The sequence below is a fragment of the Dipodomys merriami genome, unplaced genomic scaffold (assembly GCF_024711535.1).
Source record: "Dipodomys merriami isolate MVZ:Mamm:240054 unplaced genomic scaffold, mDipMer1.0.p SCAF_78, whole genome shotgun sequence".
NCBI classification, from domain to species: domain Eukaryota; kingdom Metazoa; phylum Chordata; class Mammalia; order Rodentia; family Heteromyidae; genus Dipodomys; species Dipodomys merriami.
Genome location: NW_027206379.1, coordinates 5,458,822 through 5,471,644, shown reverse-complemented (window position 1 = coordinate 5,471,644; position 12,823 = coordinate 5,458,822). Strand labels below are relative to the sequence as shown.

The 12,823-nt window shown below is 67.5% G+C and overlaps 1 protein-coding gene across 1 annotated transcript in view; it reads left to right on the top strand.

The window, feature by feature from the left end:
* The window catches only part of Muc5ac (mucin 5AC, oligomeric mucus/gel-forming), a 31,647-nt gene that overhangs the window by 13,539 nt on the left and 5,285 nt on the right, over positions 1-12,823 (top strand). Inside the window, exons 22-37 of the mRNA XM_070009630.1 lie at positions 18-156; positions 423-536; positions 885-1,064; positions 1,994-2,233; positions 2,676-2,832; positions 3,104-3,232; positions 3,405-3,570; positions 4,267-4,310; positions 4,397-4,585; positions 5,085-5,696; positions 6,213-10,382; positions 10,581-10,804; positions 11,203-11,377; positions 11,749-11,999; positions 12,124-12,307; positions 12,607-12,814. Of these exons, the coding sequence (XP_069865731.1) occupies positions 18-156; positions 423-536; positions 885-1,064; positions 1,994-2,233; positions 2,676-2,832; positions 3,104-3,232; positions 3,405-3,570; positions 4,267-4,310; positions 4,397-4,585; positions 5,085-5,696; positions 6,213-10,382; positions 10,581-10,804; positions 11,203-11,377; positions 11,749-11,999; positions 12,124-12,307; positions 12,607-12,814 (7,182 nt within the window). The remainder of the gene's footprint in view (positions 1-17; positions 157-422; positions 537-884; positions 1,065-1,993; positions 2,234-2,675; positions 2,833-3,103; positions 3,233-3,404; positions 3,571-4,266; positions 4,311-4,396; positions 4,586-5,084; positions 5,697-6,212; positions 10,383-10,580; positions 10,805-11,202; positions 11,378-11,748; positions 12,000-12,123; positions 12,308-12,606; positions 12,815-12,823) is intronic.

Here is a 12,823-nt window from a genome sequence, read left to right as displayed (position 1 = left end):
CTCTGTGTCCCACATAGCACCTGTGAGAGCAGAAAGTGGCAGTGCACAGATGAGCCCTGCCTGGCCACCTGCTCTGTTTATGGGGATGGCCACTACCTCACCTTTGACGGACAGCGCTACAGTTTCAGTGGAGACTGCGAGTATACACTGGTGCAGGTCTGTATGGGGGGGTGAGGATGTCCTGGTTCATGTGTGTGGGGACTGCTAGTATGCACTAGTGCAAATGTGTGGATAGCAGGGGGATTATGCGCTGGTGCAGGGATGTGGACGGCAGGCGAGTGTGCGCTGGTGCAGGGGTGTGCAGAGTAGGGAGTCAGCAGCCTGGGCCAAGCCACACAAGGCCCAGAGAGCGTGGCTGTCCCAATGCCTGTGGGCGCCCCACGCACCCCGTCTCCTTGGCCCTCTGCTCTCTGCCCTCCCAGGACCACTGCAGCGGGAACAGCAGTGCGCAGGGCTCCTTCCGCGTGGTCACAGAGAACGTCCCCTGCGGCACCACAGGGACCACCTGCTCCAAAGCCATCAAGCTATTCCTCGGGGTGAGAAGCCCGGGGTACCAGGAGCTCCGTGGCGGGTCGCCGGCCTGGGGCTGAGCGGGGGTCCGTGGCGGGACGTGGGCCTGGGGCTGAGCGGGGGCTCCGTGGCGGGACGTGGGCCTGGGGCTGAGCGGGGGCTCCGTGGCGGGATGTGGGGAGCTGGGGCTGAGTGGCGGCTCCGTGGCGGGACGCGGGCCTGGGGCTGAGCGGGGGCTCCGTGGCGGGATGTGGGGGCCTGGGGCTGAGCGGGGGCTCCGTGGTGGGACGCGGGCCTGGGGCTGAGCGGGGGCTCCGTGGCGGGATGGGGGGGGCCAGGGCTCTGCCAGACCCTGAGGGCTGTTTGTCTCGCAGCACTACGAGCTGAAGCTGAGCGACGGGAAGGTGGAGGTGGTTCAGAAGGAGGCGGGGCAGGAGATGCCCTTCTCCATCCGCCAGGTGGGCGTCTACCTGGTGGTGGAGACGGACGTTGGCCTGGTGCTACTATGGGACAGAAGGACCAGCATCTTCCTCAGGCTTGATCCAGAGTTCAAGGTGAGACGGAGACAGGAAGGCCACTGCATTGCTCACAAGGCCAGAGGGACCCAGTGGGTAGGGGACAGAGACGGAGACAAGATTTAGAAGGTGCAGAGAGAGGCAGGATGCACAGAGACAGAGACAGAGCGCCCCAGAGAGGAGACAGGCAGAGACAGGTAGACACAGGGAGACGGGAGGCAGGGGGTGGGAGAGGGGGCGGGGCAGGACCCCCGCCCATGGCTGTCCTTCCGCGGCCATAGCAGGTGGCGGTAGACTAGGTGGTCAGTCCTTTCTCAGCTCTAGACACTAGAATTGCAGATGAGACGCCGGCAGAGCCGCGTTCCCGCTTGGGCTTGGGTAGGCCGCGGCGGCCTCTTTGGCCTCTGGGGCTCCAGGTGTGTTTGGCTTGTGGCGGAGTCGCTCAGCCTCTGCCTCCACCATCGAGCATTTCCCTGTGCATTGCTCCGCTGCGCACGCTTCCCTCTGCTCCAGACACTAGACACTGGGCCTGGGGGCCACGGCTCCAGCGAGGCCTCGTCTCACCGTGGCTAGTCACAGGCCCGGGGAGGAGTGGGAACAGCGAGGGGCCCCTGACCCACTCAGGTTTCGGCTTCCCTGCGAGACAGGCTCTCGACCTCCGACAGGGCTCTGGACCTCACCATGCAGTGTATTCAGGGCCTTGCTCCCGGGTCCCCGCGTTTGATGGGGGAGAGGCCCCGCATTGCCCCCAGGAGGCTCCAGGGAGGGACAGGCCGGGCCCAGCCGGGGGCGTCTGCCGTCTGGCAGGGCGCAGACACGGGGCCGGCCCCAGGGGCGGCATTGCAAACCCCACGCGCCCCCTCTTCCTTAGCTCCTCCCTCTAGAAACGGGGCATCCGTGCGGCCTTAGGGGGCTGGGGCGTGTGGGAAGGGGCCCCAGCTTACTTCTGCTCTTCCTGGGCTCCGCAGGGCAGGGTCTGCGGCCTGTGCGGGAACTTCGATGACAACGCCATCAACGACTTCACCACGCGGAGTCAGTCTGTGGTGGGAGACGCCCTGGAGTTCGGCAACAGCTGGAAGTTCTCCCCATCCTGCCCCGATGCCCTGGTGCCCAAGGACCCCTGCACTGCCAACCCTTACCGCAAGTCCTGGGCCCAGAAGCAGTGCAGCATCATCAACAGCAAGACCTTCGCTGCCTGCCACGCCCATGTACGACGGAGGGGGGGAGGCTGGCTGAGGGCAGGGGAGGGGGCGGTGGGGGCCTGGCTGAAGACAGGGCGGGGGGGGGGTCCTGGCTGAGGGCAGGGAGAGGGCGGTGGGGGCCGGGCTGAGGGCAGGGGAGGGGGCCTGGCTGAGGGCAGGGAGAGGGCGGTGGGGGCCGGGCTGAGGGCAGGGGAGGGGGCCTGGCTGAGGCATCCTGGGGAGCAGGCAAGGAGGGAGATGCAGCCATCAGCCCAGGGTGTGTGTGGGGGCCAGGATGGGCTATCTGGGAGCCGGGGATTGAACGGGAACACCGGGTAGCCAGAACTCAGCAGAGCCAGGACTGCGCTACAGACACCAGCCATTTGCTTCCCTGAGCCCCGCTGGAAACAGGCCAGCAGACCAGGGTGTGCATCCGGGGTCCCCAGAGCTGAAGCCCTGTCTCCCCCAGGTGGAGCCCACCAAGTACTACGAGGCCTGCGTGAGCGACGCGTGTGCCTGCGACGCGGGGGGAGACTGCGAGTGTCTGTGCACCGCCGTGGCGGCCTACGCCCAGGCCTGCCACGACGTGGGCGTGTGCGTGTCCTGGAGGACGCCCGACGTCTGCCGTGAGTGCCGGGCGGGGAGGCAGCGCCGGGGCCCTCGGGAGGACGGAAGCGAAAGACCGCGGGGCCGCGTCTGAGTGAGCCCTGGGGTGCGGTTGAGGGGCTCTGTCTCGAGACCCCTGCACCCCATCTCATGTCAGCCCCTCCAGGACCTGGGAACCAGGAGGGGCGGGACCAGGGTCACGCTCCCGGTTCTGGGTCACCGTGGCCGTGGCCGAGAGCGAGGGGTGGTGGCGCCGGCCGAGCTCCGGGCTGACTCTCCCTGTCCCCGCAGCGCTCTTCTGCGACTACTACAACGCGGAGGGCCAGTGCACGTGGCACTACCGGCCCTGTGGAGCCCCCTGTATGCGCACCTGCCGGAACCCCAGCGGCCAGTGCCTGAATGGCCTTCGTAGCCTTGAAGGTGGGCTGGGAGCTGGCCTGGGAGGGCCGGGGTGTGGCCGGGCCCCCGGGATCTGGTCTGGGGGCTGCCCTGGGGAACTTGGGGTCCAGAGTGGGGGTCCACCGGGGCCGTGGGCTGCCCCTGGGCACGCAGCACGCCCGGCCGGCGTGTCTGACGCAGCTCTGGCCCGCAGGCTGTTATCCCCAGTGCTCAGCCGACACACCCATCTTCGATGAGGACAAGATGCAGTGTGTGGCCACGTGCCCCACCCCGCCACCACCGCCACCCATCTGCCGTGTCCACGGGAAGTCGTACCGGCTGGGCGCTGCGGTGCCCTCCGACCAGAACTGTCATTCCTGGTGCGTCACGTGCCTGCCCGGGGGGGGGGGCGGGGGGCTGGGCCGCTGCACTCCCAGAGCTCTGGGCCTTGCGCCCTCGGCCCGGGGTCTCCTGACGGGCTGTGTACTCTGGATCAAGCACACAGGACACACTTCTCTTAAGGGCTGGGGTCCCGTGTCCTGAGGTCCAGAGATGTGGGGTACATTCCAGGTTGGGGTGCTTTGGGGGTGCAGGGGACAGCTAATGGGGTGCAGGGGAAACAGCTGTGCTGACACCAGGGGACGGGTGCCCGTCGGAAGCGTGGGCCGAAGAGCAGTGTTTTTTATTTTTGGCCAGTCCTGGGGCTTGAACTCAAGGCCTGGGCACTGTCCCCGAGCTTCTTTTGTTCAAAGCTGGTGCTCTACCACTCGAGCCACAGCGCCACTTCCGGCTTTTCCTGCGTATGTGGTGCTGAGGCATCGAACCCAGGGCTTTGTGCACGCTAGGCCAGCACTCTACCACTAGCACCTTCCCAGCCCGTGGGCAGTGTTTTAGTTCGCATGTCTCCACGGTCACTGACCGCTGGCCAGCCCTGGAGAAGGCATGCGCCCAGGGGTGCTGACCCCAGAGGGCTGCAGGCTGGGCCGCCCCTGGCCAGCGGGCCGTGGGGAGGCGCGGGGCCCTGTGCGGGCCGGCGGCAGCCTGCACACCCTGCTTAATGCTCCTCCTCCCGCCAGCGTCTGCACGGAGCGCGGTGTGCACTGCGTCCACGACCCCCAGGGTGAGTAGTCGCAGCCTCCGGACCGGGGGTGGCGGTCTCCGCTAGCGCCCCGGCCCCCATCAGCCCAGCGGCTCTGCTCCCCGCAGCCTGTGTCTGCAGCTACGGCGGGAGCCGCTTCCGTCCCGGGGAGGTGATCTACCACACGGCCGACGGCACGGGCGGCTGCATCACTGCCCGCTGTGGGGCCGAGGGCACCATTGAGAGGAAGACCTACGCGTGCAGCCCCACCACCCCCGGGCCCACGACCACCTTCTCCTTCTCCACGGCGCCGCCCGGTAAGGCAGAGGGGCCCGGGGTCCTGTGGCTGCCCCACAGTCTGTCTGGCTGGATGCCGGGTGTGTGCCCAGCACCGAGGGTCAGACGGGGCCTGGAGCATCAGCCCCTGATGGCGCCCTGCCCCTCTCCCAGGCCCCCAGCTGCAGGGGCAGGCCTGGCCTCCACGATCCTGCCTCCAGCAGCGGACGGGCCTGGCTTTGAGCGTGCTTAGACCCCAGGACTGAGGCTCCCCACACACGGGAATTTAGGGCTACTGCACGCACGCGGGGCATCTCCAAGTCCCTACGCCCGCTGTGCCGGCAGCACCGTCACCAGCCTCCGAGCGAGGCGGGATTATACACATGGGCTGGGCCAAACTGCTGCTCCACCCCTGCCCGGGTCAGGCAGGCCCTTCTGTGGTGAAAGGCCCAGGCAGCCGGTGGCATGGCGGGGCGGCAGGGCCAGAGGCGGCCCGAGCACCAGCCCCGGTGCCAGCTCTGTCCCCTTCTTTGCCCACAGCTGTGAGCTCAAGGCAAACCGTTGGCACAGGGCCCAGCCCCACCCAGAGCACGGCACGCACGGAGCCCCCGAGCACCGCCTCCTCCTCCAGGGAGATGCCGGGCACCACCTCTGTGCGGACCAGCCCGGGCTGCGAGGACCAATGCCTGTGGTCCCCGTGGCTGGACGTCAGCCGTCCAGGGCTGGGGCTCGACAGCGGTGACTTCGAGACGCTGGAGAACCTCCGGGCGCACGGGTTCCGGGTCTGCCCGGCGCCCAGGGCCGTGCAGTGCCGGGCCGAGGGCGCTCCCGAGGAGCGCCCCCTGGCCCCGGGCCAGCACGTGGACTGCAGCCCCGCCGTGGGGCTGAGCTGCCGCAACAGGGACCAGGCATCGGGGCTCTGCCACAACTACCAGGTGAGGATCCTGTGCTGCAGCCCCGCGCCCTGCTCCAGCTCCGGCAGCCCCGAACCGACCCTCAGCACCGCCTCCAGCACAGCCAGACCCGGAACCACCGCCTCCCCGGCCGCCTCCCCCTCAGCCACTGTCTCCACAGCTAGTGCTCCTGTGCCTGCCCTGGGCACCTCCACACCTGCCCCGGGCACCCCTGCACCTGCCCCGGGCACCTCCACACCTGCCCCGGGCACCCCTACACCTGCCCCACGCACCCCTACACCTGCCCCGGGCACCTCCACACCTGCCCCGGGCACCCCTACACCTGCCCCGGGCACCTCCACACCTGCCCCACGCACCCCTACACCTGCCCCGGGCACCCCTACACCTGCCCCACGCACCCCTACACCTGCCCCACGCACCCCTACACCTGCCCCACGCACCACTACACCTGCCCCGGGCACCCCTACACCTGCCCCACGCACCCCTACATCTGCCCCACGCACCCCTACACCTGCCCCACGCACCACTACACCTGCCCCGGGCACCCCTACACCTGCCCCACGCACCCCTACACCTGCCCCACGCACCCCTACACCTGCCCCGGGCACCTCCACACCTGCCCCACGCACCCCTACACCTGCCCCGGACACCTCCACACCTGCCCCACGCACCCCTACACCTGCCCCGGGCACCCCTACACCTGCCCCGGACACCCCTACACCTGCTCCGGACACCCCTACACCTGCCCCGGGCACCTCCACACCTGCCCCGGGCACCTCCACACCTGCCCCGGGCACCTCCACACCTGCCCAAACAACTCTTCCCACCACTAGCATAATGCACGTGTCAACCACTTCAGCAAGGCCCTCCGTGTCCACTGTGGCCACAGAAGCCACGGCGCACATCCACAGCCTGACCTCCCCTGGTGACCCCTGCCGGCGGGAGTTGTGCGAATGGACCGAATGGATGGATGGCAGCTATCCCAGGCCAGACAGGAACAGTGGTGATTTCGACACCTTTGAAAACCTGCGGTCCCAGGGATTCCAGTTCTGTGAGCGCCCTCAGCAGGTGGACTGCAGGGCTCAGTTTTTCCCCAACACACCGCTGGCTGAGCTGGGCCAAGACGTGACCTGCAGCCTGGAGCAGGGGCTGATCTGCCTGAACAAAAACCAGCTCCCGCCCATCTGCTACAACTACGAGATCCGGGTGAAGTGCTGCCGCACCGTGGATCAGTGTGTTACCAGCATGCGAGCCCACACCGAGGCCGGCCCACGCAACACCAGCCCCCAGACGCCAGCCACCGGCTGGACTGTCAGCAGACACTCGCCAGCAGACAGCTCAGCACCTGTGACCAGATCCAGAAACCCCACCGGCAGAACTCAAACCAGCACTGCACCTGTAACCACTAACTGCCAGCCACAGTGCAACTGGACCAAGTGGTTCAACGTGGACTCCCCCGTCCCCGGGCCACACGGAGGGGACGAGGAAACCTACAGCCGCATCCTCAGGGCGGGAGAGCAGATCTGCGGTCGCCCCGAGGAGATCACTCAGCTGCAGTGCCGGGCCGAGAGCCACCCGGAAGCAAGCCTGGAGAGCCTGGGCCAGGTGGTGCGGTGCGACCCCGACGTGGGCCTGCTGTGCCGGAACCAGGACCAGCCGGGGACCCTGGGAATGTGCCTGGACTACTCGGTGCGGGTGCTGTGCTGCCGGCAGCCCTCGGGCTGCCCTACCACCACACCTGTCACCCCACCCAGAGCCTCCACTGAGAGTGTCACTCCTGTGCACACAGTCAGTGTCTCCTCCAGACCCCAGACCAGCTCCTCCTCTGTGCACACAGTCAGTGTCTCCTCCAGACCCCAGACCAGCTCCTCCTCTGCGCACACAGTCAGCGTCTCCTCCAGACCCCAGACCAGCTCCACCTCTGTGCACACAGTCAGCACCTCCTCCAGACCCCAGACCAGCTCCACCTCTGCGCACACAGTCAGTGTCTCCTCTGCGCACACAGTCAGCTCCTCCTCCAGACCCCAGACCAGCTCCTCCTCTGCGCACACAGTCAGCGTCTCCTCCAGACCCCAGACCAGCTCCTCCTCTGCGCACACAGTCAGCACCTCCTCCAGACCCCAGACCAGCTCCACCTCTGCGCACACAGTCAGTGTCTCCTCTGCGCACACAGTCAGCTCCTCCTCCAGACCCCAGACCAGCTCCTCCTCTGCGCACACAGTCAGTGTCTCCTCCAGACCCCAGACCAGCTCCTCCTCTGCGCACACAGTCAGTGTCTCCTCCAGACCCCAGACCAGCTCCGCCTCTGCGCACACAGTCAGCACCTCCTCCAGACCCCAGACCAGCTCCACCACTGCGCACACAGTCAGTGTCTCCTCTGCGCACACAGTCAGATCCACCTCCTCTCAAAGGCACAGCACCACTTCTGCATCTACAGCCAGCACAAGACCTGTGTCTACACCACCACCAAGCCAGTCCTCGGCCGTGCCCCCTGAGTGCCAGCCACAGTGCAACTGGACCAAGTGGTTCAACGTGGACTCCCCTGTCCCCGGGCCACACGGAGGGGACGAGGAAACCTACAGCCGCATCCTCAGGGCGGGAGAGCAGATCTGCGGTCGCCCCGAGGAGATCACTCAGCTGCAGTGCCGGGCCGAGAGCCACCCGGAAGCGAGCCTGGAGAGCCTGGGCCAGGTGGTGCGGTGCGACCCCGACGTGGGCCTGCTGTGCCGGAACCAGGACCAGCCGGGGACCCTGGGAATGTGCCTGGACTACTCGGTGCGGGTGCTGTGCTGCCGGCAGCCCTCGGGCTGTCCTACCACCACACCTGTCACCCCACCCAGAGCCTCCACTAAGAGTGTCACTCCTGCGCACACAGTCAGTGTCTCCTCCAGACCCCAGACCAGCTCCACCTCTGCGCACACAGTCAGCACCTCCTCTGCGCACACAGTCAGCACCTCTTCCAGACCCCAGACCAGCTCCTCCTCTGCGCACACAGTCAGCACCTCCTCTGCGCACACAGTCAGCACCTCCTCCAGACCCCAGACCAGCTCCTCCTCTGTGCACACAGTCAGCACCTCCTCCAGACCCCAGACCAGCTCCTCCTCTGTGCACACAGTCAGCACTTCCTCCAGACCCCAGACCAGCACCTCCTCTGCGCACACAGTCAGCACCTTCTCCAGACCCCAGACCAGCTCCACCACTGAGCACACAGTCAGTGTCTCCTCTGCGCACACAGTCAGATCCACCTCCTCTCAAAGGCACAGCACCACTTCTGCATCTACAGCCAGCACAAGACCTGTGTCTACACCACCACCAAGCCAGTCCTCGGCCGTGCCCCCTGAGTGCCAGCCACAGTGCAACTGGACCAAGTGGTTCAACGTGGACTCCCCCGTCCCCGGGCCACACGGAGGGGACGAGGAAACCTACAGCCGCATCCTCAGGGCGGGAGAGCAGATCTGCGGTCGCCCCGAGGAGATCACTCAGCTGCAGTGCCGGGCCGAGAGCCACCCGGAAGCGAGCCTGGAGAGCCTGGGCCAGGTGGTGCGGTGCGACCCCGACGTGGGCCTGCTGTGCCGGAACCAGGACCAGCCGGGGACCCTGGGAATGTGCCTGGACTACTCGGTGCGGGTGCTGTGCTGCCGGCAGCCCTCGGGCTGCCCTACCACCACACCTGTCACCCCACCCAGAGCCTCCACTGAGAGTGTCACTCCTGCGCACACAGTCAGTGTCTTCTCCAGACCCCAGACCAGCTCCACCTCTGTGCACACAGTCAGCACCTCCTCCAGACCCCAGACCAGCTCCTCCTCTGTGCACACAGTCAGTGTCTCCTCCAGACCCCAGACCAGCTCCACCTCTGCGCACACAGTCAGCACCTTCTCCAGACCCCAGACCAGCTCCTCCTCTGTGCACACAGTCAGCATTTCCTCCAGACCCCAGACCAGCTCCGCCTCTGCGCACACAGTCAGCACCTCCTCTGCGCACACAGTCAGTGTCTCCTCCAGACCCCAGATCAGTACCTCCTCTGCGCACACAGTCAGCACCTCCTCCAGACCCCAGACCAGCTCCACCACTGAGCACACAGTCAGCACCTCCTCCAGACCCCAGACCAGCTCCTCCTCTGCGCACACAGTCAGCACCTCCTCCAGACCCCAGACCAGCTCCTCCTCTGCGCACACAGTCAGCACCTCCTCCAGACCCCAGACCAGCACCTCCTCTGCGCACACAGTCAGCACCTCCTCCAGACCCCAGACCAGCTCCGCCTCTGCGCACACAGTCAGCACCTTCTCCAGACCCCAGACCAGCTCCACCACTGAGCACACAGTCAGTGTCTCCTCTGCGCACACAGTCAGATCCACCTCCTCTCAAAGGCACAGCACCACTTCTGCATCTACAGCCAGCACAAGACCTGTGTCTACACCACCACCAAGCCAGTCCTCGGCCGTGCCCCCTGAGTGCCAGCCACAGTGCAACTGGACCAAGTGGTTCAACGTGGACTCCCCCGTCCCCGGGCCACACGGAGGGGACGTGGAAACCTACAGCCGCATCCTCAGGGCGGGAGAGCAGATCTGCGGTCGCCCCGAGGAGATCACTCAGCTGCAGTGCCGGGCCGAGAGCCACCCGGAAGCGAGCCTGGAGAGCCTGGGCCAGGTGGTGCGGTGCGACCCCGACGTGGGCCTGCTGTGCCGGAACCAGGACCAGCCGGGGACCCTGGGAATGTGCCTGGACTACTCGGTGCGGGTGCTGTGCTGCCGGCAGCCCTCGGGCTGCGGTGTGACTCCGACGGTGCCTCTCGCGATCTCCACCACCTCTGTCTGGTCTCCGCCACCCTCGCCGTCAGCTCCCTCCTCGCCTTGGACGTCCGGCTCCCTGTCAGTCTCCACCCCCAAATGCTTCTGCAATGTGCACAACCACCTGTATGCAGCAGGTAGGCCCAGGGGCTTGCGGGAGCGGCAGCCAGGCAGGGCTGGCATTTAGCAGTCACGCAGATTGGCCCCAGGCCCTGGGGGTGCTGACGCCACCTCCACGGGGGTGGGGGGGCCCCCCGGGCCTGGCGACTCCAGCCGGGCTGGGGAGGGGCCTTTCCGGGAAGGCCTCTACTCATTCTCCTCGCTCTTTGGTTCAGGGTCTACTATATACCTCCAGAGAGACCTCGAGGGCCATTGCTACCACGCCACGTGCAGCCAGGACTGTGTGGTCATCCGTGGTGTGGACCGGGACTGTCCCTCCACCGCACAGCCCCCCACGCCCTCTTTGTCCCCCTCCCCATCATCGCCCTCTCCGCCGTCCACCTCTCCCTCGGGCTCTTCGCCTGCCCACTGGTGCCACAATGTGATTCCTCCAAGAAAGGTCAGTGGCCGTGGGGCCCGGGCCGCTGCTGGGCCTCTGCAGTGCGGCCTCAGCCCAAAGTCCCCCGCTGGCCGAGTGACCACTGGGTGGCAGTCTTGCTGCTGACCGGGGGTGGGGCCTCCCCCGTGGCTGGCTGTCCAGGGGTTGGGCCTCCCCCGTGGCTGGCTGTCCAGGCGCGTGGGGCCTGGGGCTGGGGGCGGGCAGGGACAGAGGACGGGTGTCTCCACACGGTGAGCCCCCCCCAGCCGGCTGGGCTCAGGAGGGGGCCACAGGTCACAGGTGGGTGGGAGGCAGGCAGGGCCCCAGTGGGTCCTGGGTCGGCGCACAGTACCCTGATTGCTGGGGGGGAGGGGGGTGCCGAGGCCGGGCTGTGGCCCGCAGCTGTCTTCATTCTGCAGAAAGGGGAGACGTGGGCCATGGCCAACTGCTCCCAGGCCACCTGTGAGGAGGACCACAGCGTCTCCCTGAGCCCCCGCACCTGCCCAGAGATAGAAGCGCCCGCGTGTGCCAATGGCTACCCGGCCTTGAAGGTGGACGACGAGGATGGTTGTTGCCAGCACTACCAGTGCCAGTGTGAGCCGGGGGTCCGGCCGGGGCGGGCTGGGGGTCCAGCCGGGGGTCCCACCAGGGCGGGCCGGGTGGGTGGGGCTCAGACACCAGCAGGCTGGGCAGGCCGGGTGGGCGGGGCTCAGACACCAGCAGGCTGGGGGGGCCAGATGGGTGGGGCTCAGGGGCCGGGTGGGCGGGGCTCAGGGGCCGGGCGGGCGGGGCTCAGACACCAGCAGGCTTCCTGTTACGGAGGCAGGGATCCGTGGAGTTGAGGCTCCAGCCCGGGGTGTCCGCCGAGCTCTGCTGAGCCCCAGCCCTGCTGGGAGGGAGTGGGGAACACTGGCCTCTGCCGCTCTGGGGCCGGCGGCCGCTGGCGTAACCGCCGTGACCCGCAGGTGTGTGCAGCGGCTGGGGAGACCCCCATTACATCACATTCGACGGGACGTACTACACCTTCCTGGACAACTGCACCTACGTGCTGCTGCAGCAGATCGTGCCCGTGTTCGGCCACCTGCGGGTCCTGGTCGACAACTACTTCTGCGACCCCAAGGACCAGGTGTCCTGTCCGCAGTCCATCATCGTGGAGTACCACCAGGACCGCGTGGTGCTCACGCGCAGGCCGGTCGGCGGGGTCATGACCAACCAGGTGAGTGAGCGGCCCGAGCGAGGGGCTGGGGAGGGCGCTGGCGGGCGGGCGGGGGAGGCCTGGGGTGAGGCAGGGTGGCTCGCCTGCTGTCCTCACCTCCCGTGGCCGCGGCCTCCGAATCCAGATCCTTTTCAACGACGAGGTGGTCAGCCCCGGCTTCCAGAGGAACGGCATCGCCGTCTCTCGCGTGGGCATCAAGATGTACGTGACCATCCGCGAGATCGGCGTCCAGGTCATGTTCTCCGGCCTCATCTTCTCGGTGGAGGTGCCGTTCCACACGTTCGCCAACAACACCGAGGGCCAGTGTGGTGAGTGCCGGCCCAGTCTCGCCGTGGCTGCCTGCCGAGGGTCCCCGGGCTGAGCCTGCAGCTGCTTCCGGTGGCACACACCTGGGACTTCGGCCGTCGGGGGGCGGCTGCCTGGTACCCTGGCTGGGAGCTGTCCAGGGCTGGTTTCTCGGGGGGACACGGCACGTAGGAAGGCACCCGGGCAGAAGATTCTCAGGAAGGGCCCACGGGTCTGGGGTGGGGGAGCGGGGCATGGGCGTCTGGCTCTGCCACCCAGCCTCTGGCGTCCGTCCAGCCGTCCGACCCCACCTCACCCCCAGGCACCTGCAGCAATAACCAGAGGGACGAGTGCCGGCTTCCCAGGGGCGCCGTGGCCAGCTCCTGCGCCCAGATGGCCGGCCACTGGAAGGTGCGCGTCCCCGGCCAGCCCTCCTGCTCCGGGCCTCCGCCCCCGCCCAGCTCCGTGGTGCCCACGCCCCCACCGGCCTGGTGCCCACCCTCGCCGCTCTGCCAGCTGATCCTGGGCGAGTAAGACTT